Genomic DNA, 26,012 nt, shown 5'->3' on the forward strand with positions numbered 1-26,012 from the left:
GTTATTTTTGTAAAGTCTGTTTGTGCAAAGTCATCTCAGAGTTGACTCCTCATCTCTAGCGACAAGAATCCTCTCCTCACCTCTCCTCCTACTGGTATGGGGAGAGTACCTTTCTCAGGGCAAATTTATGCCCTGCTTTGCAGATGGTGAGAGAGCAGAGAGTTCTCACTTGCCTTTAGCTCAAAATAATCAGTATCCTGAAAGTGCCACATTTTGGGATACTATATTCAGGCTCCCCTTCAACTGATGCCCTTATAAGAAAAGGAAAGTTTGGTACAGACGGTAAAGAGGGAAGACCATGTGGACACAACAAGAAGGCAGCATCTAGGACACAACGCGAGAGGACTTAGAAGAAAGCAACCCTGCTGACACCTTGATCTCAGACTTCCAGTCTCCAGAACTGCAAGAAAATAAAATTCTGTCATCTAAGCCACCTAGTCTGTGGCACTTTGTTGCAGCAATCCTAGCAGTCCTACAAGATGGGGAAAATCTTAGTAACATCTTTACTTACCTTTCAAGGTTGCACTGAGTCAAATAGATGTAAATCCCTTTGTAAACTACAAAGCACTACACAAATGTTTCTAGTTGTTACATCGTCCCTGAAAAACCTGGGGGAACGCAGTCATGTTAAGACTGGACTTTTTAACCACTTTGTAAGGCAGAAGCTCAGTTCCCATAGAGGATGGAAAGAAGCAGATTTCAGCAGAACTGTAGCGAAGAACACAAATGACTTGGCAGTGAAAGGAGAAAGGCAAAATAAAGAGAATTGTTTCTCACCCGCCCCCCACCCCCGTTGCAAGTGGTTAAAAAAAGAAAAAGACTATACATAACGAGAATAGCTAATATGTACAGAGAATTTACTAACTACCAAGCATCCCAAGGTCCCAAGGGCTTTTTATTGTTATTTTTTAGAGAAAGGGAGAGAGCACGAGCAGGGGAGAGGTGCAGAGGGAGAAGGAGATAGAATCCCAAGCAAGCTCCACACTCAGCACGGAGCACAATGCAGGGCTTGATCCCAGCTCTGGGATCGTGACTTGAGCCAAAATCAAGAGTTGGACATTCAACCAACTGAGCCACCCAGGCGTCCCCCAAGTGCTTTTTATATGTGTTCCACAATTAAACCCCTATCACCCCTCAGGTACAAGTACTGTAGATGTATGTATATATGTGTATGTTTATTGTGGGGGAGGTTGTATACATATGTCTGTGTGTGTGTGAGGAGTGTACATATATATATGTGTGTATGTGTTATCTATTTTGGTCTCTTTTCCTACAACACATGTCTTCAGTATGAAAATCTGTTCATATGTAGTAGATAAAAAGTAATAAAACTGCCAAAATAAAAAGTTGTGATTTTTCAAGAGATGACTATGCTTTGCACTACTATGAAGCATGAAAAACACTACCTGACTGAACACAGTGACCTATGGTAAAATGCACAACACACAACAAATATCCACATTGTTTTCTTCTTTTTTAGAAGTATTTATTTGTTTGTTTGTTTAGAGACTGAGTGAGCAGGGGAGGGGCAGAGCAATAGGGAGAGAGAGAATCCCAAGCAGGCTCTGCACTGTCAATGCAGAGCCCAATGCGGGGCTAAAACTCACAAATCGTGAAATCATGGCCTGAGCCAAAATCAAGAATTGGAGGCTTAACTGAGCCACCCAGGCTCCCCACCCTCCCTCCCCCCCCCCCCCCACCCCACCACATCATCTTCTAATTCATGCTCCAGTGCATCCACATGGGTTGCCCTGAGTATGTGCACTGTTCTTTTGAGTTTGTGTTATTTCACGATGAACATATTGAACATATTTTGTTAAACTGTATAAGCATACTGGCTTTAAGAATCCCAACTAGTGAATGAAATGAAAAGCCTTACGTTATGAAGGGAAAGTTGAAATAATAAAATGTTTTGAAATAAAGGAGAGAAATTGAAGGCCTGAAGAAATTCAGCCCACCCACCTTCAGGAATAATGCTAAGAAAATAAACGAAAGGAGAGCTTGTGCATCCCAGTTATTGTCTGCTTCTAGTGAAATGGGAGAGCACTGGGAAGAGACTGAAGATGAAGACTCTAATGCTAAGTAATGCCAAGTGCAGTTGAATAGCACTCTGTGGCCTCTAGGCTCATTAGAAACCATACAAGCAGCTTCTTTATGAAAAGAGAGAATTGGCAGAACAAAAGTGGGATTTCTATTTTAAGCTGGTTTAGAAAACAGAAAAAGAGAATAATAAACACCACAGAAATCCTTGTCTGGTGTCACAATGGTTTAGCCTAAGAATGATGATATCCTCCTTTCCTTTTTCCTCTACTCAGTAGTTAAAAAAACAACACTCTATCACACCCATTTCCAGCAAGTGGTGTTTGGAACATGGCTATCCACTTAGGAAAATAATTAACTTATAACCTCCCATTTAAAGTCTACAAGGAAAATACAAAACTTCTATACAGCAAAACGCACAATGAACTAAATGAAAAGACAAATGACAAACATGTCATTGCAACATGTGTCAAAGGGTATAAAAAGCTCTTATAAATCAATAATAGATAAAAAAGAAATCCCAATAAGAAATGGTCAAAGGATATGTAAAGATAATCCAGGAACAAATGCAAAGGCTAATCAATGTCAAACAATGCTCAATTTCAAATTTAAAAATGGAAATTAAAATTATGTTTTGTTTTTAACCTAGTAGATTGGCAAAGACATTTTTCAAAAAGATTAAAAAAAATTTTTTTTAAATGTTTATTTATTTTTGAGAGAGAGAGCGAGAGTGCATGAGCAGGGGAGGGACAGAGAGAGAGGGAGACACAGAATCCGAAGCAGGCTCCAGGCTCTGAGCTGTCAGCAGAGCCCGATGTGAGGCTCAAACTCACAAACAGTGAGATCGTGACCTGGGCCAAAGTCGGACGCTTAACCGACTGAGCCACCCAGGCGCCCCTTTCAAAAAGATTTTAAAAGAAGTTCAGTAATTTTCCATTTGGGAATTTACTCAAAGGAAATAATGAGACTTGGGTTCAAAAATTGATGTTCATTACAGACTGTTTATGAATTTAAAAAATTGAAGTAATTTAATCTAGCAATTGAAGATTAGTCAAATAAATCAAGACATATATACTTTGATTTAGCAATTCTTCTGGAATTTATTCCTTAGAATAGTCAATAAAATCAACCGTTCTTAGTGACACAAATATATTTATTTCAGCAGTTTGTAAGGAAAAAATGGTAGAGTACACCCAATCAGGGAGGGAAAAAAAGAAAAAGACTGCAGAGTAATCATCACATCTCTGCATTCACTAAGATATTGTGTGTGTATATATACACAAGCTAAAAATAATGAAATGGTAGTTTATAGAATACTTTGCAGCTGCAAAGAAAGGAGTTCTGTATTTTTATATGAAAAGTGACCTCATAGTGAAAAAAAGTTCCATGACTGTACATATAATATAATCCCTTTTATGTAAATATATCGTTAAAAAGAAAGCCACAGGCCCCAAATGGTGTCACTTAGGTTAAGTCCCAAGTCAGTAAACCAAGACTTAAACTGTAGTTTCAGCTCCTTAGAAATGTAACCTCTAACTAGTTAACATGGGAATTTCTTGGTCAGCATTAGGAAATTTACTGATACATCTTTTCCGTTCCACTTAGGAGGGTGACCTTGCCTCAAACAATGGATTCTTTGCTAACAATTTCCATTTTTTCCACTCTCTACCTTAAAAATCTTTAATTTCCTGTAGACCTTTGGAGCTCTCTTCTACTTGACATATAGGATGCTGCCTGATTCATGAACTGATACAGCTAATTAGATCTTGAAATTTTACTGCAACAATATATAAGGCTGTCTGAAGATATTTTGGGACGCCAAGCACTTTGGCAATGATCTTTGAAGACCCATTCCATAATGGACCCTAATTTAAAATTTGAGTTGGTGTTATCTGACATAAAATTTTGTTATGCAGGACACCTGGGTGGCTCAGTCATTAAGCGTGGGATTTCAGCTCAGATCATGATCTCAGGGTTCCTGAATTCCGCCCCATCTCGCTCTCTGCTGGGAGCACAGAGCCACTTGAAATCCTCTGTCCCTCTTCCTCTGCCCCTCCCCTGCTCACACTCTCTCTCAATGATGAGAAAACATTTTTTAAAAAATGCTTATGTAAACATTTATTTAAATGAATATTAACTTCCATTTTGCCCTTGAAAATCTCCTAATTCTAGTGTTTTCTATGTACGCATGAAAGGTTAAAGACCCACTTGGAGCCCTGAGCTCCAGATAGAGCCAGAGCTACATTGTTTATCTTTGTATTTTCAAACCCTTTAATTACAAACGCTTCTGGCCCAGTGGGTTTGAATATCGTTGGCACTGAGGTGCTAAGTATACAACGGCGAACCGAAGCCTCTGAAGGCCTTACCGAGAGAAGACTAGCCACTGCGCGTACGCCACTGCACCATTTCTAAGCGTGAGCCCCCACGCACTTCTAGGAAAAGAGAATGTAGAGATTCCTGCTATGGCCTCCAGCCAATGGCTACACTTTTGCTCTCAGCCCTAGCAACTCCGGGCCAATAGGCGGAAGGCTATCTTTTGATCCAGTACTGTCCTTTCCCAGCCAATCGAAAACGTTGTTCAAATGGCCCTTTCCGAGAGGAGCAGGCTCCAGGGAAGCTGGCTTCACTTCCGGGAGGCAGTCCGGGGCGGCTGCGCGTGTTGCCATAGCGACCATTTTACGTTAACTGGTTTGTGGGTTTCGTCCAGGTAGCGGAGCGATTGCGGAACAACTCTTTCTTCTCCCATTCTGTCTCGGCCCGCTGCGGCCCTAGGGCCTTAGCAGGCTCCGGCGGTCTGGCCTAGGGTTCCACGGCGTCCCACGAAGCGGGATGGCTGCGGAAGAAGAGGATGAGGTGGAATGGGTGGTGGAGAGCATCGCTGGGTTCCTGCGAGGCCCGGACTGGTCCATCCCCATCTTGGACTTTGTGGAGCAGAAATGTGAAGGTAAAACCCAGATACCGAACCGACAGCCCTTTCTTGTGTCTCTCTCCCCAGCATCGGCCGGAAGGTGGTCACCACGAACCACCTCTCATCTCTTAGGTTTTTACCTTTGTCGGCGAGGTTTAGAGCTGGTTTGTAGGAGGTATTGCTGGCACTGCGCCAGTCTTCCTTCACGGAACTGAAGACGGGGACTCCCCCTTCCCTGAGCCCGAGCACATCCGAAAATCATCAGACTTTAATCCTGTGTTGTTGGGTCTTACACCCGATACTGCACGTTTCTTCTTTGGGCAGGTGGACTGTTTGGGTGGGCTTCAACAACTTCCCCAGTGACTTGGGAGGAGAGATGTCAGTTTGCCTATGTTCCTTATTATTTAAGCAGTTGATCGCAAAGGGAGGGCATGCTATTATTCCAGCAGGCCCAGAGCTGGCGACCCAGTGGCCTGTATTGCCTTTACTGAACACTCAGACTCTCTGCTGTACAAAAATTTGGGGTGGGGGCGGGGAGAGTATTTTCTAACAAATGAACTATATACATGTGGCATAATATTCCCTGTAAGGGAAAAGGACCTCCAGGTCCTTATCATTCACGCTTTGAGTTCTGCATTCAGTTTTCGGAGACAAATTGGAGCTCATTTACGGAGAAGGAACTAGAAACCATGTCATATGAATGAATGCCTAACTGTTATGGTGGTTGTTTAGCTAGGCAGGACTTTTAAGGTAGTAATATCCATCAATCATTTGAACGTCTGCCTTATGTTGGATGAATTAGACTTGTTTTGTAAGGTTCAGTGGGATAGAGCTAAGGTCAGTGGGTACTAGCTACAAATTTCTATGAAGTGCTCCCTAACAGAATGTATCCCAGTTAAGTTAGCCTACCTCAGGAGGTAATGAGTTTCCCAGGAGCTAGCAGTGTTTAAGTGGATTTGACAGCAACTTCATGGAGATGTTATAGAGGGGAATTCAACTATGATTAGTTATCCTGAGTGACCTTTTAAAAGTCCTTTCAACCCTGAGATTCCATGATTCTGGTAAAGATAAAATTTAGTTTGACCATTGGATCTTTTCATTACTATAATAGAAATTACACCATAATCAAAATTCAGATAATATTTGTCTTGTTTTTATGGGTCATTTCTAAAGAAGTTCAAAATTATTTTTATTTGTGATCTTTTTAAGAATTTAAAATTCTGAGACCGATGAAGCATGTGGAATTCTGACCTCTCCTTTAGGAAAATAAAGAATTATTTCACCTTTTGATTCTATTTATGCCTCTGAGACTAAATGCTGAAATGAAAAAAAAAAAAAAATTAAAGCATCATTCTTTTTATCCCCAAACATCAAAAGTGGTGCATCTCGGTAATAATACATCTGATTGTGTAATTTTACAAGGAAGCAGTAATCCTCAGCCTTATACACATGTAAGGTAGTAATTTGGTTTACAATTAACTGGAAACAGTTTAAGTAGCTATTATATTGTGTGTATGCCCTGTGTTACATAGAGCAGATGGCAGTAGAAGTGGAAGTAACATCCCAGCGTCAGTTGAAATAACAGTGTTAATACTTGAGTGACTTTCAGTGTGCTGTTCTTCACCTTGATAATTTAATTTTTATTTATTTATTTTTTGAGAGAGAGGACAGAACATGAGTGGGGGAGGGGCAGAGAAAGAGGGAGACACTGAATCCAAAGCAGGCTCCAGGCTCTGAGCTGTCAGCACAGAGCCCTACATGGGCTCAAACTCACGGAGGGTGAGACCATGACCTGAGCCGATGTCCGACGCTTAACCGACTGAGCCACCCAGGCGCCCCACTACCTCAGATAATTTAAAGATTAATTTTGTACTGCCTGTGATATCAGCATTTATTTCAATTTATTGAGGTTATTTATTTAGTGTCTGTGGGCTAGAAGCTGGGGATAGAAAGATGAATGAAACAAAAGCCTTGTGCTTGAGAAGTTTATGATTTAGTGGGGAAGACAGGAAGGTCAATGGAAATTTAAATCTAAAGTGGCAGGTGTCATAATAAAGGAAGGCATGTAGTGCAGTTTTTAAGGGTTCAGAGGCAGGGATCTAACCAGCCTAGGATTTGGGATTGGGTGGCAGGTCTGGGAGAATGGGCCATTTGCAATGTCTTTAAGAACAGTTGGGAGAAGAGGACTGGGTAAAGGCCAAGAGATCTAGGAACACTTGGGCAAATATACAGGAGTTTGAAGCACCACTTGTTGTTGTTATGTTTGGTGGTATTCCAAGTAATTGTATATGTTGAGAGTGGAAAGTTTGGGTTTTGGAGTGGTGGGAGGTGAGACTTGGGATCTAATCTTGGACGTTTTGTCTGGCCTTCTAAGGATTTTGCATTTATTATCTAGGCAAAGAACAGTCACTGAAGACCTTCAGATAGAAAATTAAAGGAGTTAGTTTTGCATTTTAGATCACTTAGGGGGAATTAAAAAAGTTTCTTGTTGACAATTCATGAATTTGTCCTGTCCTCTAATTAGATTGTAGCTTCTTGGAATATATATCTTTCTAATACACATTGTTTCACATATATGATCATTGAGCAAACATTTGTTTTGGTTTTACTTATTTTAATTTCATTACTGATTTATATGTAGCAAAAGTGGCCTAGCTAGTCACTTTCAGTAAAATTTGCATTTGCAAAGTTTGAGTATGATAACATAATCTGGAGCCTGTTGTAAAAGAAATTAATATTTTAAAACTATTAACAATAATATTCCATTAAAAGTTTATAAAGAAACTGCTGCCTTTTATTATTGAAAGTAGAAAATTAGCATTTGTCTTAACCATGAAGTAGGTCTTAAGTTGGAAAAAACTTGTTTCCAATTATCACTGTTATATGTTATATATACACAACATATATTACTACTAATATACATATATGTGTGTGTAAACACACACACACACACAGTTTCTTTTTAAATTCAAGAATTCAAAGCCTAAAAGCTAAGTTATAAGAACGAGAGTTCAATGTAAGATGTAAGGAGTGGAGTTTTATATTTGCATTAATCAAATGATTTGTTCTTTTTTACACTATACAATATTTTTCTTTTAAATTTAGTTTTTGATGATGAAGAAGAAAGCAAATTGACCTATACAGAGATTCATCAGGAATACAAAGAACTAGTGAGTATTTTTTCCACTAATTTTAAAAGGTAATTAGAATAATGTTAATTTTAGCTTTTCTAAATTAAACACATGGATTTTTCCATCTTAAAATTCTTTAATTAAAAAAAAATCCCACCTTGAGGCACCTGGCTGGCTCAGTCATACAGCATGAGTTAATCTTGGGGTCATGAGTTCGAGCCCAACGTTAGGCATAGAGCCTACCTAAACATTTTTTTTTTTTTTTTTTAATTTTTTTTCAACGTTTTTTATTTAATTTTGGGACAGAGAGAGACAGAGCATGAACGGGGGAGGGGCAGAGAGAGAGGGAGACACAGAATCGGAAACAGGCTCCAGGCTCCGAGCCATCAGCCCAGAGCCTGACGCGGGGCTCGAACTCACGGACCGCGAGATCGTGACCTGGCTGAAGTCGGACGCTCAACCGACTGCGCCACCCAGGCGCCCCAACATTTTTGTTTTTTAAAACATACAATCTATCCTAATAGTACTACCAGTTCCATCAGGCTGCAAGCCTTCTCTGAGTATTTCATCCTTTTGACTTCTTATCTCTTCTACTGTAGAATCTAAAGAATGGATTTAGGGTAGCTATTTTAAGAGATCTTGCCTCTAATCTTTAAATTTTATTCTTATTCTTCTGATTAATCCAGAGAAGTGTTAATTATTAATTTGACATGATTGTCTTGTGATTTTAAAAACTGGCTCTGAGTAGCAGAAGAGTTGTACCACATTGAACATCATAACCTTGACTTCCATTATTTCAAGCAGAGGAAATAAAATTTCATTTGATTCTCTGCAAAAATTTTAACTTTTTGTTGTTTGTTTTTTTTGGTGAAAGACATTGTCATTGCCATATAATAAAATTTGCTATAAATTAATAATTGCAAGCAAGAATTTAATACTTAACATGAAAACTGTCTTTTGGAATTTTTCTATGTAAATTATAAAAGTTAAACTTTCCCTTTTTTAGGTTGAAAAGCTGTTGGAAAGTTACCTCAAAGAGATGGGAATTAATGAAGATCAATTTCAAGAAGCATGCACTTCTCCTCTTGCAAAGACACGTACATCACAGGTTTTGCTTTTGTGTTATTCTACTGACATAGAATTTTAACAAAAATGTCCAGGGTTTTGCTTGCATTTGGCTATGTTTGATTGTCAAAGTATACTATTTTGGACACTGTAAGAGTGAAAAGCTAATTCATCATATATGGGTTCTTTTTTATAATTACCTCAAGAAATGATCAGTTGAGGTATTAATGAGTTAATGCAGCTAAAAAGGAACTTTCTGAATGCAGAACTATAATAGATCACAGGGTTTGTCCAAACTACTGTTTTATTTATATAGATCTTGCATAGGTTTTCAGTTGCTCCTTTTTTTATCTCAGCAGTTTCATAGTAAACGCTTCCTTGGAATTCCTTCCCTTGGAACTACTTTTATTGTCTCATTAGTTCTGCAGTACTGGTTCGAACTCAGTATTATGTGTTTTTATAATTAATATATACTGAGTGCTCATGCTAGCTGCTGTTTTAGGCACTTGACATATATTCTAGCATTTAATCTTCCTGATGCCTCTTAAGAATTTGGCACTATTGGGGCGCCTGGGTGGCTCAGTCGGTTAAGCGGCCGACTTCGGCTCAGGTCATGATCTCGCGGTCCGTGGGTTCAAGCCCCGCGTCGGGCTCTGTGCTGACAGCTCAGAGCCTGGAGCCTGTTTCAGATTCTGTGTCTCCCTCTCTCTGACCCTCCCCTGTTCATGCTCTGTCTCTCCCTGTCTCAAAAATAAATAAAACGTTAAAAAAAAAAAAAAAAAAGAATTTGGCACTATTGAGTGCCTGGGTTAGTTGGTTAAGTGTCTGACTCTTGATTTCAACTCAGGTCATGATCTCCTGGTTTGTGGGTTCAAGCCCCACATCAGGTTCTGCACTGACATTTCAGTGCCTGCTTGGGATTCTTTCTCTCCCTGTCTCTCTGGCCCTCCCCTGCTCTTTCTCAAAAATAAATAAATAAACTTAAAAAAATTTTTTAAATTAAAAAAAAATTGGCACTATTTTATTTCCACGTAGAAATGAAAGAACTCATGCACATATATATTAAGCAGTGCAAAGTCCACTACTAAGTAAGTAGTGCTAGGATGCCTGTCCAGGCACTCCCAACTGTGAGCTGTTGCTCAGAGGTTCAAGATGGGGATATGTTGCTACTGACCAAATACCCTTCTTCACAAGTTGTTTTAGCTTCCCATTTTCCACCAAATAAACTATAATTCCTTAGCCAGATGATAGTGAGGATTGTCTATGATGTGACCCTAAATTATATGTTCATTCTTCTGCTATAGTTCTCTAATATATTATGTACTATAGTCATTACAGGCCACTTGTTCTTGTAAACATCCATGTGTCTGGCTTTGTTCATGCCATTCTGTAACCCTGGAAAGTTTGGCCCCCACCTTCTCACTGCATTATCTTTCCCTTATCCAGAGAATCCCTCTTACATAAGGGCCTTGCTGAAATGTTACTTTTTGTAGCAGTGTTCCTGATCCCTCTTATGCTAGGGTAGACTAGCACTCATTCTACCTCACTGGACACTTGTACATTTTTGGTAGAATTACAGTTTCTTAAAAGTCTGTTTGCCTTTGTAGATTGTAAGTCCTTTGAGCTGTTTTGAGTATCTTTGCATTCCCAGTGTCTAGCACAGAGATGAGAACTTAGTTCCTAGCAGGAGGTTCTTAATAAATGTTTGTTAACTTAAATTATCTTCTTATCAGGGCCTAGAAGAGGTTGCTTTGACTACTGTTTAATCCAGCACTTCCTACTATAGTTCTCTTTTGCACAAGTTTTGCTTATTTAATGATCATCTCTAATTCTAGAGATAGAACGTCTTTAATATAACATGACATTTTGAAAAATATATTTAACTATTATTGGTATGCTGCACTAATGTAAATAAACATTTGGTTTTAGTTAATAATGGTGTAAAGCAAAAGTTGTTCACCAATAGATTTTATTCTATATGTACCATAAGTTTAGTTTAAAGTATAATAATAGGCAATATTTTCTTTTCCTTTTTAGTTGAACAGGAATAATTTGAAAATTATTAACTAGTATTTAGGTTTCTTTTAAGACATTGATATTTGTTTTTATTTTCCTTGTTTTTCAGGAATATTTTCTATTTTGGTTAATATTTGTCAACCTCTTAATTAAGCCATTGTGAATTAGCCTGAATTACTTTGTGAATAAAGATATTCATGCTAATGGTAGACTCATCCATCTTTTGTTTTCACTATTAGGATAACTTTAAATTATTTGTGAATGAAGATGTTCAGAATTTTAAGATACTGTTTTTAGTTCAAGAGTAATGCATCTTTCTCTTTTGTTCTGTCATATAAGACCTTTTGATTTATTTGGAGTTGATTAGTAATACAGTCTTGTTATGTAGTAGGAGACAAGCCTTTTGATACAGACAGACCTAGATTTGAGTCCTAGATGTTTCATTTGCTAGCTACAAGACCATGGAGACTGTTGTACTGTTTTCCTTTCTTATCCATTCTGATTCTCAGTTTCCATATCTGTAAAGTATGGGTAGTATCTACTTTGGAAGGTTTTTGCAAAATTTAAGAGATAATATTCATAAAGCATTTAGCACAATACCTGACATTTATAAAGTGATCTATAAATGGAAGCACCTCCCAATTAATACTAGCTATTTTGGTGGTTGATTAGCAGTGTGCTAATTAGGCCAGGGTCACTGGTTCAATCCCCATGTGGACTAGTTAGCTGTATTCTCTTATGGAGCAAACACTTAGCATCAGATACTGAATAGCAGTAACCTGATTCAGTCAGCACAAGGCCATCACCATTACCAGAAGAACAGCTCAAAACTATGTTATTTACTGCTTTGTAGCAATAATCTAATCTTTACACAGAAAGATCAGAATGCTGATTACATATGCCAGTATAGGGTGCCTAAGAATTAACTCAAGAAACCAGTTGCTTGCCCTGGGTTACTTAGGAGGTAATTTTTATTTTGGTTTGGTTTGCTTGGTTTGGTTTCAGTTGTTTTAACCAGCTCCCACTGAATTTTACTGCTAAAGCCCACTTAACAAAATTCTTTTCATCGGGTTTGGTCATCGTTATGCCTAGACCACTGCTTCTGCCATACTCTATTTATTGATGTCAGCAGGAATAGCAAGGAATGCATCAGATGAAGAACTCTAGTTTAAAACAACAACAACAACAAATCTGTGAGGACATGTTTTTCTGTTATATATGTGATTCTTAAAAAATTCTCATGAATTAACCTCAGAAAATATGATAATATAATAACTACTGAGATACTCATTATCTCAGTCATCTTCAGTTGAATTTTGTAATTTTGTGGTATTTTACGACTGAAGGAGGCAAAAATGACTTCCTTCATTGTGACTTCCTTGTGATTTTTTGTTGAGGATAAAGTACATCATTGATTTCTATGTACCATATTGCAGAAGACTTCTATATGGCAAGAGACAACAGTATTTTTTACTTTTGTTTTTTACTTGATTTGCTTTGACTTTTATAATATAAACATTAATACTTTTGTATTATGATAGTAATTTGGCAAAATTATGCTGTTTTTCCGATAACTTGTATCATTGAAGAGATTACATATGTAGTGTAACTTTCATTTTCTAAAATACACACAGGATAATAAACAATATTTTGTATGAGTGCTAGTAAGATTTTTAAATATTAATGCTTTATTTTTTAGAGCAGTTTTAGGTTTACAGAAAATTGAGCAGATAATACCATGTCCCTTGTTTAAACATTTTTTTTTAATGTTTATTTATTTTTTGAGAGAGAGGGAAAGAGAGAGAGTGACAGAGTGCCAGTGGGAGAGGGGTAGAGAGAGGGGGAGACAGAATCTGAAGCAGATTCCAGGCTCTGAGTTGTCAGCACAGAGCCCAACATGGGGCTTGAACTCACGGACTGTGAGATCATGACCTGAGCCAAAGTCAGATGCTTAACTCACTGAGCCACCCAGCTGCCTTATACAGTGTCCCTTATTAACATCTTTCATTAGTGTGGTATATTTGTTAAAATTGGTAAGTCAGCATTGATATATTATTATTGACTAATGTCCACAGTTTATATTAAGGTTTCCTTTCTGTGTTGTCCAGTTCTATGGGTTTTGCCAAATACTTTATGTCATATATCCACCATTACAGTATGTTACAAAATAGTTTTATTGCCTTAAAAATCCCGCTGTGTCCTACATATTTATCTTTTCCATCCTTGCCCCTGGCAACCACTGCATTTTACTGTCTCTCTAGTTTTGCCTTTTCCAGAATGTCATATAATTGGGATTATATAGTATATACCTTTTCATACTGGCTTCTTTCATTACGCAGTATGAATTTAAGGTTCTTTCATGTTTTTTTTTGTTGTTGTTTGATAGTTCATTTCTTTTTATTGTCATGTAATATTCCATTATGTAGATGTACCACAGTTTATCACTTTACCTTTTGAAGGACATTTTGGTAGCTTAAATACTAATATTCAGGGTTTTATGTGGACATAAAAGTTTTCAACTTATTTGGGCAAATACCTAGAGCAAGACTTTTGGGTCATATGGTAAGATTAAGTTTAGCTTTGTAAGAAATTGCCAAACTCTCTTCTAAAGTTGCTGTACCATTTTTAATTTTCACCAGCAATTAATGGGAGTTCCTGTTGCTCCACATCTCTGGCAGCACTTGGTATTGTCAGTTTTTTGCATTTTAGCCATTCTAATATGTGTGTAGTGGTTTATTTTTGCCCATTTTAAAATTGAGTTGTTTGTTTTCTAGTACTTGAATTATAAGGCTTTTTTATATACAATTTTGATACAAGTCTTTTTTTTTTTTATCAGATATGGGTTTTGCAAATATTTCACAAAATTTTCTTCTGTGGCTTATCTTTTCCTTCTCTAACAAAGTCTTTCACAGAGCAGAAGTTTTTTTGTTTTGTTTTGTTTTGTTTTTTATTTCAGTGAAGTCCATGATTTAATCAATTTTCTTTCATGGATTATGCTTTTGGTGTCGTATCTTTGGAAGTCATTGCCAAACCCATGGTTATCCAGATTTTCTCTACACTATCTTCTAGAAGTGTTATGGTTTTGTTTTTTACATTTAAATCTGTGTTCCATTTTGGGTTAATTTTTGTAAAAGGTGTAAGTTTAATGTTTAGATTCATTTTTTTGCATGACCCGTCATTGTAGCACCGTTTGCTGGAAAGATGATTTTTTCTCCATTGGATTGCCTTTGTTTCTTTGTCAAAGGTCAGTTGACTATGTTTGTGTCGGTCTGTTTTCAGTTTCTTTCTGTTCTATTAATCTATTTGTATGTTCTTTCACCAATACCATACGTCTTGATTATTGTAGTTTATTTTTTTAAGTTTATATATTTATTTTGAAAGAAAGAGAGTGAACGAACAGGGAAGGGGCAGAGAGAGAGAGAGAAAGAGAGAGAGAGAGAGCGAGAGCGAGCTGTGCTATCAGCTCAGAGCCTGACATGGGGCTCAATCTCATGAATCATGAGATCATGATGCCATGAATCATGAGCCAATATCAAGAGTTGGACACTTAAGTGACTGAGCCACCCAGGTTCCCCTTGATTATTGTTGTTTGTAATAAGTCTTGAAGTTAGTGTCTGTGCTCTGACTTTCTTTTTTAATATTGTGTGGCTATTCTGAGTCTTTTGACTTTTCATGTATATTTAAAAACTGGTTTGTTGATATCTACAAAATAACTTGCTGGATTCTGTTTGGGGTTGCATAAATCTACAGATCAAATTAGGAAGAATTGACATGTTAGCAATATTGAGTCTTTTTATCTATGAACGTGGAATATCTCTCCATTTATTTAGATTATCTTTGATTTCTTTCATCAGAGTTTTTTAGTTTTCCTACTATAGATCTTCTGTGTATTTTGTTAGATTTATTCCTAAGTACTTATTTGATTGCAGAAATAATGTAAATGTGTCTTTTTGTTTCATATTCCCATTTTTCATTGCTGGTATAAAGGAAAGCAATTGATTTTTGTATAGTAACCTATCCTGCAGCTTTGCTATAATTAATTGTTAGTTCCAGGAGGTTTTTTGTTTTTTTTAATACTTATTTATTTATTTTGAGAGAGAGAGAGAGCATGAGCAGGGGAGGGGTAGGGAGAGAGGGAGAGACAGAATCCCAAGCAAACTCCGCACCATTTGCACAGAGCCCGATGCAGGGCTTGAACTCAGGAACTGCAAGATCATGACCTGAGCTGAAACCAAGAGTCGGATGCTTAACCAACTGAGCCACCCATGCGCCCTCCAGAAGTTTCTTTAAATTGATTCTTTGGAATAATCTACAGTCAATCCTGTCATCTGTGAACAAAAACAGTTTTATTTCTTCCTTCCTAATGTTTGTACCTTTAATTTCCTTTTCTTAATAGTGGAAGTCCTAGCTAATGCATTATGTGGAATGGGATGGGAGTGGGAAGAGGGGACTTGTTTCTGATCTTAACGGGAAAGCATCTAGTTTCTCACCATTAAGTATGGTGTTCGCTGTCAAGTTTTTTTTTTTTAATGTTTTTTGCTTTTTTAAAAAAAAATATTTATGTTTGATAGAGAGAGAGAGAAAGTGAGTGAGGGAGGGGCAGAGAGAGCGGGGGACAGAGGATCTGAATTGGGCTCTGTGCTGACAGCCCTGATGTGGGGCTCAAACTCATGAGATGTGAGATCATAACCTGAGCCAAAGTCAGTTGCCTAACCTAGTGAGCCACCCAGGTGCCCCAGCTATCAATATTTTGTAGATGTTCTTTATCAGGTTAAGGAAATTCCTCTCTATTCCTCATCTGCTGAGAGTTTTTATCATGAATGGATGTTGGATTTTGTCAAATGCTTTTTCTGCATCTGTTGATATTATCATATGATTTTTTTCTTTTTTAGTCTCTTGATGTGATGGATTACATTAATTAATTCCAAGGTGTTGAATCAGCCTTGCATAACTAGAATAAATCCCACTTGGTCATGGTGTATAATTCTTTTCATGCACTGTTGGATTCAACTTGCTGATATTTTGTTGGATATTTTGGTATCTCTGTTCATGAGAGATACTGTTCTGTGCTTTTCTTTCTTGTAGTGTCGTTGTCTAGTTTTGGTATTAGTATAATGCTAGCTACATAAAATAGCTTAGGGAGTACTCCTTCTGCTTCTATTTTCTGGAAGAGATTGTAAAGAATTGGTATAATTCCTTTTTTTTCCCTGTTTTTGAAGATTCTTATCTGAGGGCAGCATATGCATGTTCAATTACATGTAAAATCCTAATCTGAATCATGCAAGGAGGGGTGGTAGGAAAATAGCATACACACTGAGTAAGTTATATATGGAAGAGATAGGGAATTTCAAAGTCATACTTTTTTTTCTCAATAATTTGAATCAATAGAACATCTTTTACATCATTCTATAGGCTATGCTATTTAACTTCTGCAAACAAATATTTAATCATTATTTTTTTGAGAAATAATATGAATCTGTAACTTTTCTTCTAAGTTATCTTTTTTTTTGTAGAGAAATTTTATAATTTCTTCATTAAATTTTTGGTAGAAATTACCAGTGGATCCAACTAGGCCTGGTGCTTTCTGTTTTGGAAGGTTATTAATTATTGATTCCTTCTCTTTAATAGATATAGACAAATTCCAATTGTCTGTTTATTTTGTGTGACTTTGACAGATTGTGTTTTTCAAGGAATTGGTCCACTTCATCTAGGTTATCAAATTTGTGGACATAGAATTGTCAGTAATATTTATTATCCTTTTAATGTCCCTGGGATCTGTAGTGATGTATCCTCTTTCATTCCTGATTTTAGTAATTTATGTCTTTTCTCTTTTTTTTTTTCATAGTTAACCTGGCTAGAGATTTATCACTTTTATTGATAGTTTTGAAGAATCAACTTTTAGTTTTGTTGATTTTCTCTATTGATTTTCTATTTTAAATTTAGTTGATTTCTTCTCTAATTTCTACTATTTTTTTCCTATGCTTATTTTGGATTTAATTTGCTCTTTTGTAGTTCCTAAGGTGAAAGCTTAGATTATTGATGTTAGGTAATTTTCTTTTTCAATATATGCATTTAATGCTATAAATTTCCCCTGAGCACTACTTTTACTGTACTCCCCAAATTTTGATAAGTTGTATATTCTTTTAGCTAGAAATATTTTAGGGGCACCTGGCTGGCTCAGTTGGTTGAGTGTCCAACTCTTGATTTTGGCTCAGGTTATAATCCCAGGGTCATGGGCTCAAACCCCATGTTGGGCTCTGCACTAAGTGTGGAGTCTGCTTAAGGTTCTCTTTCTTTCTTTCTCTGCTCCTCCCCCCACTTTCTCCCCCACTCATGTGCTCTCTTTCTCTAAAAAAAAATTCTTTTTTAAATTTCTTTTAACAAGAAATTTCCCTTAAGACTACAGTTAACCTTCAAACAACACAGGTTTGAACTGTGTGGGTCCTCTTCTACACAGATTTAAAAAAAAAATTTTTTTTATGTTTATTCATTTTTGAGAGCGCGAGAGAGAGACAGATCACAAGTGGAGCAGGGGCAGAGAGAGAGGGAGATACAGAATCTGAAGGCTCTGAGCTGTCAGCACAGAACCTGACTCAGGGCTTGAACCCATGAACTGCGAGATCATGACCTAAGCCGAAGGTGGATGCTTAACCAACTGAGCCACCCAGGCGCCCATTCTTTTTGTTTTTTTTAATTTTAATTTTAATTTTAATTCTAGTATAGTTAACATACAGTGTTATATTAGTTTCAGGTGTACAATATAGTGATTCAACAAGTTTATACATTACTCAGTGCTCATCATGATAAGTTTACTCTTAATCCCCTTCATCTATTTCACCTAAACCCCCACCCACCTCCCTTCTGGTAGCAATCACTTTATTGTCTATAGTTAAGAGTGTGGTTTTGGTTTGTCTCTTTTTCTCTTTGTTCATCTGCTTTGCTTCTTAAATTCCACATATGAATGAGATTAAATGGTATTCGTCTTTCTCTCTAGATCCATCCATGTTGCTGCAGATGGCAAGATTTCATTATTTTTTGTGGCTGAATAATTAATATTCCAGCGTGTGTGTGTGTGTGTGTGTGTGTGCATGTTTAAACACACACACCCGCTCTTTTTTTTTTTTTTTTTTTAAGTTTATTTATTTGAGAGTGACAGAGAGCTAGGGAGAGGCAGAGAGAGAAGGAGAGAGAGAATCTCAAGCAGGTTCTGCACTGTCAGCATGGAGCCTGATGTGGGGCTCAAACCCACAAACTGCAAGATCATCTGAGCTGAAATCAAGAATTGGACGCTTAACCAATGAACTACCGAGGCAACCCACACCTCTTCTTTATTCATCTATCACTGGATACTTGGGCTGCTTCTATAATTTGGCTATTGTAAATATTGTAAATAATGCTGCAGTAAACATAGGGGTACATATATCTTTTTCAATTAGTGTTTTCATTTCTTTGAATAAATAGTCAGTAGTGGAATTACTGGATCCTATCCTATTTTTAATTTTTTGAGGAAGCTCCATACTATTTTTCCACAGTGGCTACACCAGTTTACATTCCCACCAGTAGTGCATGAGGGTTCCTTTTTTTCTACATCCTTGTTGTTTCTTTTGTTTTTTGTGTTTTACTTTTTTTGTGTTAGCACTTCTTGTTTCTTGTGTTTGATTTTAGCCATTCTGACAAGTGTTAGGTGATATATCATTGTGGTTTCGCTTTGCATTTTCCTGATGATGAGTGATGTTGAGCATCTATTCATGTCTTCTTTGGAGAAATGTCTGTTCATGTCTTCTGTCCATTTTTGATTGGATTATGTGGTTTTTTGGTGTTGAGTTGTGTAAATTTTTAATATATTTTGGATACTAACCCTTTATTGGATGTGTCCTTTGCAAATATCTTCCCCCATTCAGTAGGTTGCCTTTTAATTTCCTTATGATTTTCATAATAACATTTTCTCTTCTGTAGCTTATTGTGAGAATGCAGGATATAATACATATAGCATATACAATATGTGTTAATTGGTGCAATATATAATTGCTAAGGCTTCTGGTCATCAGTAGGCTATTAGTGGTTAAGCTCGGGGGAGTCAGGAGTCATATGCAGATTTCTGACTGCACAGGGGTCAGTGCCCCAAGCCTAATGTTGTTCAACTGTACTTCTTCTTTTTCTTTTTTTTAAATGTTTGTTTATTTTTGAGAGAGAGAGAGGCAGAGTGTAAGCAGGGGAGGGGCAGAGAGAGAGGGAGACAGAATCTGAAGCAGGCTGCCGACTCTGAACTGTCAGCACAGAGACCGACGTGGTGATTGAACCCATATGGTGAGATCATGACCCGAGCCGAAGTCGGACTCTTAACCGACTGAGCCACCCAGAAGCCCCTGTAGTTTTTGTATCCATGTGTTATTTAGAAGTGTATTGCTTAATCTGCAAGAATTTTAGTTTTTTCCATCTATCATTCAGTTACTGATTTCTAGTTTAATTCTGTTGTGGTCTAAGAGGATATTTTGTATGATTCCTATTCTTTTAAATTTATTAAGATGTGTTTTATGCCCCAGAATGTTGTCTATTTGGGTGAATTTTTCATGTGTGCTTGAGAAAAATGTGTATTTTTCTGTTGGAGAAATATCAGTTTGATCCAGTTGACTGAGGTACTGTTCAGTTCAACTATGTCCTTACTGATTTTCTGCCTGCTGGATCTATTGTTGATAGAGGGTATCGAAGTCTCCAAATGTAATCATGAATTCATCTGTTTCTCCTTGTAGTTCTATTAATGGAGCAGTGTGAGAACATGAAATCACCTGTACCTTTCAAAATATGGCATAGTGAACTCTAAGCAGAGATAACCATAGGGTAATCTTAGGCTAAGTATGAATATATTTGAATGTCTTGTAAACTCATTTAAGTCAGATTCTCAAATACTCAGTGTTCATTTTTTTGTTAATGTGCTTTTCTCAAACAAATAACATCACATATACTTGATCTCACAGTCCTCTGTCAAAGTACTTTGACATTTCAGATAATTTAGTGGCTACTTGGGGGATTGTTGTTTTTAAACTGGTTTTTTTGGAGTTAACTCTTGTATTTAGTTCCTCCAACTGCCTTTGTTGGAAGTTCACATCCACTTCCTTGAACCAGAAGAACCCCATTGCTGTAAAGTTGTTAGGTTTAGTGCACCATTTTGATATTTAACCAGCATAAACAGGACGAGGACAATTACTTTTATGGGTACTTTTCAGTTTAAAAAAGTGCTTTCTCATTTTACTTAATTCCAACACCCAACCAGAAAGTTATTATTATTGTTTTTTTAATGTTTATTTATTTTTGAGAGAGAGACAACAGACAGAGCATGAGCAGGGGAGGGGCAGAGAGAGAGGGAGACACAGAATGAGAAGCAAGCTCCAGGCTCTGAGCTGTCAGCACAGAGCCTGATGCGGGGCTTGAACTCATGAACCGTGAGATCATGACCTGAGCCGAAGTTGGATGCTTAACTGACTGAGCCACCCAGTCACCCCAGAAAGTTATTATTAAATTTATTTCATGCTAAAGTGAAAATTTTTCCTGTTGTAATATCTCTGAAATGAGAATGCATTGTATAATGAATGACATAATGTAATTTGAAGGTTCTTTTTTCTTTTCTTATTGGTACATGAAGTAATGATTCATTTTAGTCATCTATGGAATCTTAGATTCAACAAAATACTGTATTACTATTATTATTAGAGTACTAATTTGCAGAGGAAGAAACTGAAGCTCAAAAGACTAAATGATATGTCCAGAGTCACACAGCTAGTACATGGTTAAGCAGGAAGTGGGCTTGTGATATTAAGGGCTCATTTTTTCCAATGTTTCAGTAGTTCTCAAGCTTTAATGTTGTAAGAATTATCTGTGGAGATACATGGACACCCATACTCTAGAAATTTAGATTCATTATGTCTATGGTAGGGTTTAGGAATATGCATTTCTTAGATGCATCAAGGAACATACTTAAGTATCAACTCAAACTCTGACTTGCTGATAGAAGCCCCAGTTGATACATTGCTATTCAGTAACATTGCCCTTTAAGAGTTTATTAGTGATGAGAATAAGGTCCTTGATATCACTAATAAGAAGTCTAGGAAGCCCCAGAACAATGTTTTGTGGGGGCATAATCATAGAAAGATGTCTTGGCAAACATCACTAATCTATCACAGAGACTCTCCACAAGTGTTTTCAATACTGAGCTTTCGGCTGAAACTTTCAGTCAAGCCTATCTGCTATGCCCTGCTGTGGGCCTTTTGAACGGTGTATACGAATTTAATGGGAAAGAATTTTCATCATTTTTTTCTTCAGTTGACTCTTCATAAATGTCACAGAGAGCTGCTTTTGCATTTTGTTTTGTTTTCTTATATACTGTGGTTGTTTAGGGTGGGAGCTGGTTGCTGGGAGAAGGGCTCCTTCTCTGCTTATGGAGGTTTTGTTGAGATGTCTGACATTATTGCTGCTGCCCAACTGATAAACAATAGCACACCCTTGGTTGCCTCTGCATGATTTTGTGTGTTCAATTTTTCTATCAATAGCATGTAAAGCTTGAAATAAGATTTTAGTAAGTGCATAAAATTTGAGTGTTTTGGGTTTTCACACATTTCAAATCTTATTTTACTTATTGTTGATTAGCTTGGGAATTGGTTTGCTCTTTAATATAGCAATAGTTCCCTGTAGTTAAAAAAGTGTTAATTTGGGTACTCCAGGTAGACACCTTAGTTTTTCCCCTAATTTATCATATTTTTTTAATCCAGAAAATTATTTCACACTAATTTCTAATTACCTCTTATATGAAGCCTTCTACATACAGGAGAACTATAATTGTGTTTTCATATTACTAATACCTCATTACACTTAATATCCAGACTCCATTTTTTTGCATTTACTTTTATTTAACTTGGTACTTTTATTAATTAAGGGATAATTTTGTAATTACTGATTTATTAACTATAAATTTCAAGTAACAGAATAAAAACCAAATAGGTATCTTTATTTCGGCTGAAAAACAAATCCAGATACTGAAGTTGTAACTTTAAAAAAATTAAGTCCAATTTCTGTGCTGTTTTTCAGAGTTACTCAGCACTGGCTCATTTGGAAAATGTATCATCGCCATCAGCCTTAGCTTCTTGGAGGCATGGGGGTTGGGAGAGTTAGCCTCTTGAGAGCCTACATTAAAGGTTTTTAGAATCTTAAAATTTTCCTTTTGAGTCATCTGACCATAAATAATAATACAGCATTCCTGAGTTGATAGAAATGATTTGCCATAGAAATGATCTGTGTGGAAAATAGTTTTAAAACTTGAATCTTCATTTAACTTCCAGACTTCTTTCCATAGGCCATTTTGCAACCTGTGTTGGCAGCAGAAGATTTTACTATCTTTAAGGCAATGATGGTCCAGAAAAACATTGAAATGCAGCTGCAAGCCATTCGAATAATTCAAGAGAGAAATGGTAAAGTGTTGAATTTAGAAATCGAATTGCTAAATGCATTTTTTCAGTTTTGATTATTCTGATTCTATTATGGTCTTAAGTGTAGCTGCTTTGTATAAATTTATTTCGAGTTTGAAAATCTGTGGCTGACTTAAGAGACCCAAGAATGTAATCTTCCTGATCAGAGTGTATTTGCCATCTCAAAGAAAGCAGACTAGAATCTAATTTAATGATGCTTTAGGTCTCAGAGAGCTTGATTTTTCTTCCTAGCCATTTTGTTTATGAAATTCAGTATTTTTGAGTGGTTACAGTTATAGTTACTGTTGAGAGAAGGGGACTTCTCTTTTCCTTCTGGCTTATCATTGTTAGGACCTTTGTGAGAGACGGTGGCTCTCCAGAGTTAGTGAGCTTTGGAAGTATTTGGAGGGTTGTTGAAACCATATGGCTGTCTCCCATTTCTGATTCAGTAGGTCTGGGGTGGGGTTGAATACTTTGCATTTTTAACAAGTTTCCAGGTGATGCTAAAACTTTTGGTCTTGGGACCAAACTGAGAACTGTTTCAGGGAAATGGGCAGGTATGATTGCACTACCATCAGGTGGAAAGGAAAACAGAATTCAAAGCCCCAGTAACCCTCTTTTAGTTTTATCTGTTCTCTGACTCTCTTGCCTAATCTCAGTTTCTCTCTAGCTTTTCCTGCTTTTATTCCCTCTTTGTGTATTTGAATTACATTTGACATTTTGACCTAAAACATCTGAGTTTCTAACCATACTTATTATTGTACTATGTCCTTTTCAATCCAGACTCTTATCTCCTTTCAGATTTCTGGCTCTAATAACCTGACCTTGATACCTATATGTTCCTTTGTTCAATGGATCACACTGATATTCTTGACCATGCCTATATATTCTTCTTTGGCAGCAGGACCTTTTTGTAAAAATTGTTTCTTGAACATGTGAGAGCTATAGTTCCGTTGTACTATTTGCTTTTAAAGATCTGGAACACGCAACAAGAGGTTTCTGTTGTTGCAGGGCAAACATTGGAGTGTTGCAGGGCCCCTTGTGGATTGTCCTCTTGTTAGTCTGATGTGAGTAGAGACTATTTCTTAGAGTCAACCACCACCATAACTATCCTGTAAGATTCTAGGATGCTTTTCACAGCGGTGAAAGAGGTGATGTCTGTGGGTAGGAGATAACACCACCCTAACCCTGAACTACACATGACATTGTGCTGTGACTTTGATGTAAAGAAACTTAGAAAACAGTCTCTTTCTTTGTCTTTGTACCATGGTTTTCTTTATAAAATCCTTTTCTCTGAATGTTCCTGAAATTATGCTTTATTCTGACCTATTGGATAGAGAATGGTCATAATTATTTTATGTTAGTTAAAATTTTTTGGGGGGCTCGATTTTGATAAAAGAGATAGTGAACTTGATATTGGCACTCTGTAGTTTCCAGTTTGAATTTAACTGGAAACTCATTTAGATTTAATATAAAGAAAGGGAACAAGTACATTGGCTGGATGCCTCAGGCTGCCATTAGCAGGAAGCCTCAGTGAAAATGTCTTAATCAATAAGAAATTATCATCTCACAGGACAAGAAGTCCAGAAAAAGGAGGAAAGGAAGATGGTCCATGTTGGCTAAGTTAAGGACTCAGTGATATTATCAAGAATGCTGACGCTTTCCATCTTTATACTCTGCTATTCTCAGGATCTTCTCTCATAATTGTACTCTGACTGCATTGAATAAGACTCAGCAACATCTCATGAAGAAAAGGGGTGTTTCTTCCTGTGCATCTCTTTTTGTTAGCAAGACAACACTTGCATAGAAGCCTCCTAGGAATTTTCCTCTCAGGTCCTATTGGTCAGGATTTGGGTCACATGCCTTTCTTAAACCGTCTAGCAGGGGAAATGAGACTGTTATGATTGGCTTAAGTCACTCATGAATCACTCTGCTGTGGTGGGGTAGGGCTCAGCCTCTAAGTACTTGGCTACCTGCTAATTAAGCAAATCTGGCTTATGTTAGCAAGAGAGGATGAGACAATGATGCAGACTAATGCTGGTGTCAAACTACAGAGTGGGACTGTTTGCTTACTTTTAGGTAAAAACTAAGACTTAGTTTCTGCCATAGTATTTTTAATACTTGGATTTAAGAATGTTGCTTAGCTTAGATCCGGTAGCTAGTACCTTAGAGCATTGTTGATTGTACTAAAAACTGCAGATCATTTGAAAATTGTCTTTGTGGTAAGAAACATTCAAAGGCTGTTTGGATTCTTAGTTATATTTTATCAAAGAATTTTTGGAGAAATGCAAATCAGAGCATTATTTTGATGGCTTTGAAGTATTGCATACTACTGCATTATTCTTTCCTTAGTTCTTTTAATTTTCCTTAGAAATATTATTAGAGAATACTAATTGTATATCTTTTGACTGAGCAAAAATGCATCGATGTGTTTTATCGACATCAGCTTTCTGGTTGTGACACTATACCATATTTTGCAAGATGTTACCATTGGGGGAAAACTGAAAAAAGGTGCATGCATAGCATTTCTCTGTATTATTTCTTAAAACTGCATGTGAATCTGCAATTATCTCAAAATAAAAAGTTTAATTAAAAATGTATTTAAACATCAAGGGGATTAGAATCATATAGCTACTTTAATTTAGAGCAGATCCAAAATCCCATAGTCATTTGTGAATAGAGAAAATGGAAGGTAAAAATTAAGAGACATGCTGCTGATGTTGCGGGAATATACTAATTATAGATATGAACACAACACTGATTACCAGTCTACCTGCTTATCAGGAAGATAAAGGTAATAAAGCAAATTCAACCAATTCTTAAAATTACTTGCCATGAGTTATTATTTGCTTGGGCCAAAGTTGGTATTGCCCTGGTTTATAGTTATTGGCCCAATATCTAAATAGAAGCTCTGAGGGCAGAGATTGTTTTATTCATCTTTATATTGTCCCTGAGTGCTTAGCACTGTGCTTTTTCCCATGTAGTAAGCAGGGCTCTTTTCAGTAGCATTTGCTATAGTATGAATGAAGAGTATTAACATACTGTTTCAATTAAAGTATTTTATATTTTGTTTTGTAAACTCTTTTCACACTTAAGGGATACTTTTAAGAGCATAGTTTTATTATTAGGAGCTTAATGATTTCAGTGGTATATACTCAGTATGTGATTAGGGGTGGTGATAGTTTATATTAACTAATTTTAATTGCTATATTATGGTTATTTTTAATAGGTAATACAAATAATTACTAAGAGAATTTCTAGGTAAAATTGTGGGTTTTTTGGTGGGGCTGATTTTCTAAAACAAGAAAAAGTTAAAAAGACCATAATTAGATAATAGCTGAGAACATTTTTAAAACGAAAGATATGAATAAACTGATTTGTACTTCTTGGTGAGTT

General features: G+C 36.8%; 1 protein-coding gene across 3 annotated transcripts in view; it reads left to right on the forward strand.

Annotated features, from left to right (window-relative positions):
* Window positions 1-4,718: 4,718 nt before the first annotated feature.
* CFAP36 (cilia and flagella associated protein 36) overlaps window positions 4,719-26,012 on the forward strand; it is a 29,862-nt gene continuing 8,568 nt past the window's right edge. Inside the window, exons 1-4 of one of the 3 annotated variants that reach the window (XM_019425547.2) lie at window positions 4,723-4,984; window positions 8,054-8,118; window positions 9,086-9,187; window positions 22,505-22,619. In XM_019425547.2, coding sequence (XP_019281092.1) covers window positions 4,870-4,984; window positions 8,054-8,118; window positions 9,086-9,187; window positions 22,505-22,619 — 397 coding nt within the window. In that variant the 5' untranslated portion in view covers window positions 4,723-4,869. Of the gene's footprint in view, window positions 4,985-8,053; window positions 8,119-9,085; window positions 9,188-22,504; window positions 22,620-26,012 lie in introns of all 3 variants that reach the window. The other 2 variants (XM_019425613.2, XM_019425701.2) reach the window with 2 other exon arrangements.

This window comes from Panthera pardus, unplaced genomic scaffold (assembly GCF_024362965.1).
Source record: "Panthera pardus isolate Hobbes unplaced genomic scaffold, ASM2436296v1 HiC_scaffold_25, whole genome shotgun sequence".
NCBI classification, from domain to species: Eukaryota; Metazoa; Chordata; class Mammalia; order Carnivora; family Felidae; genus Panthera; species Panthera pardus.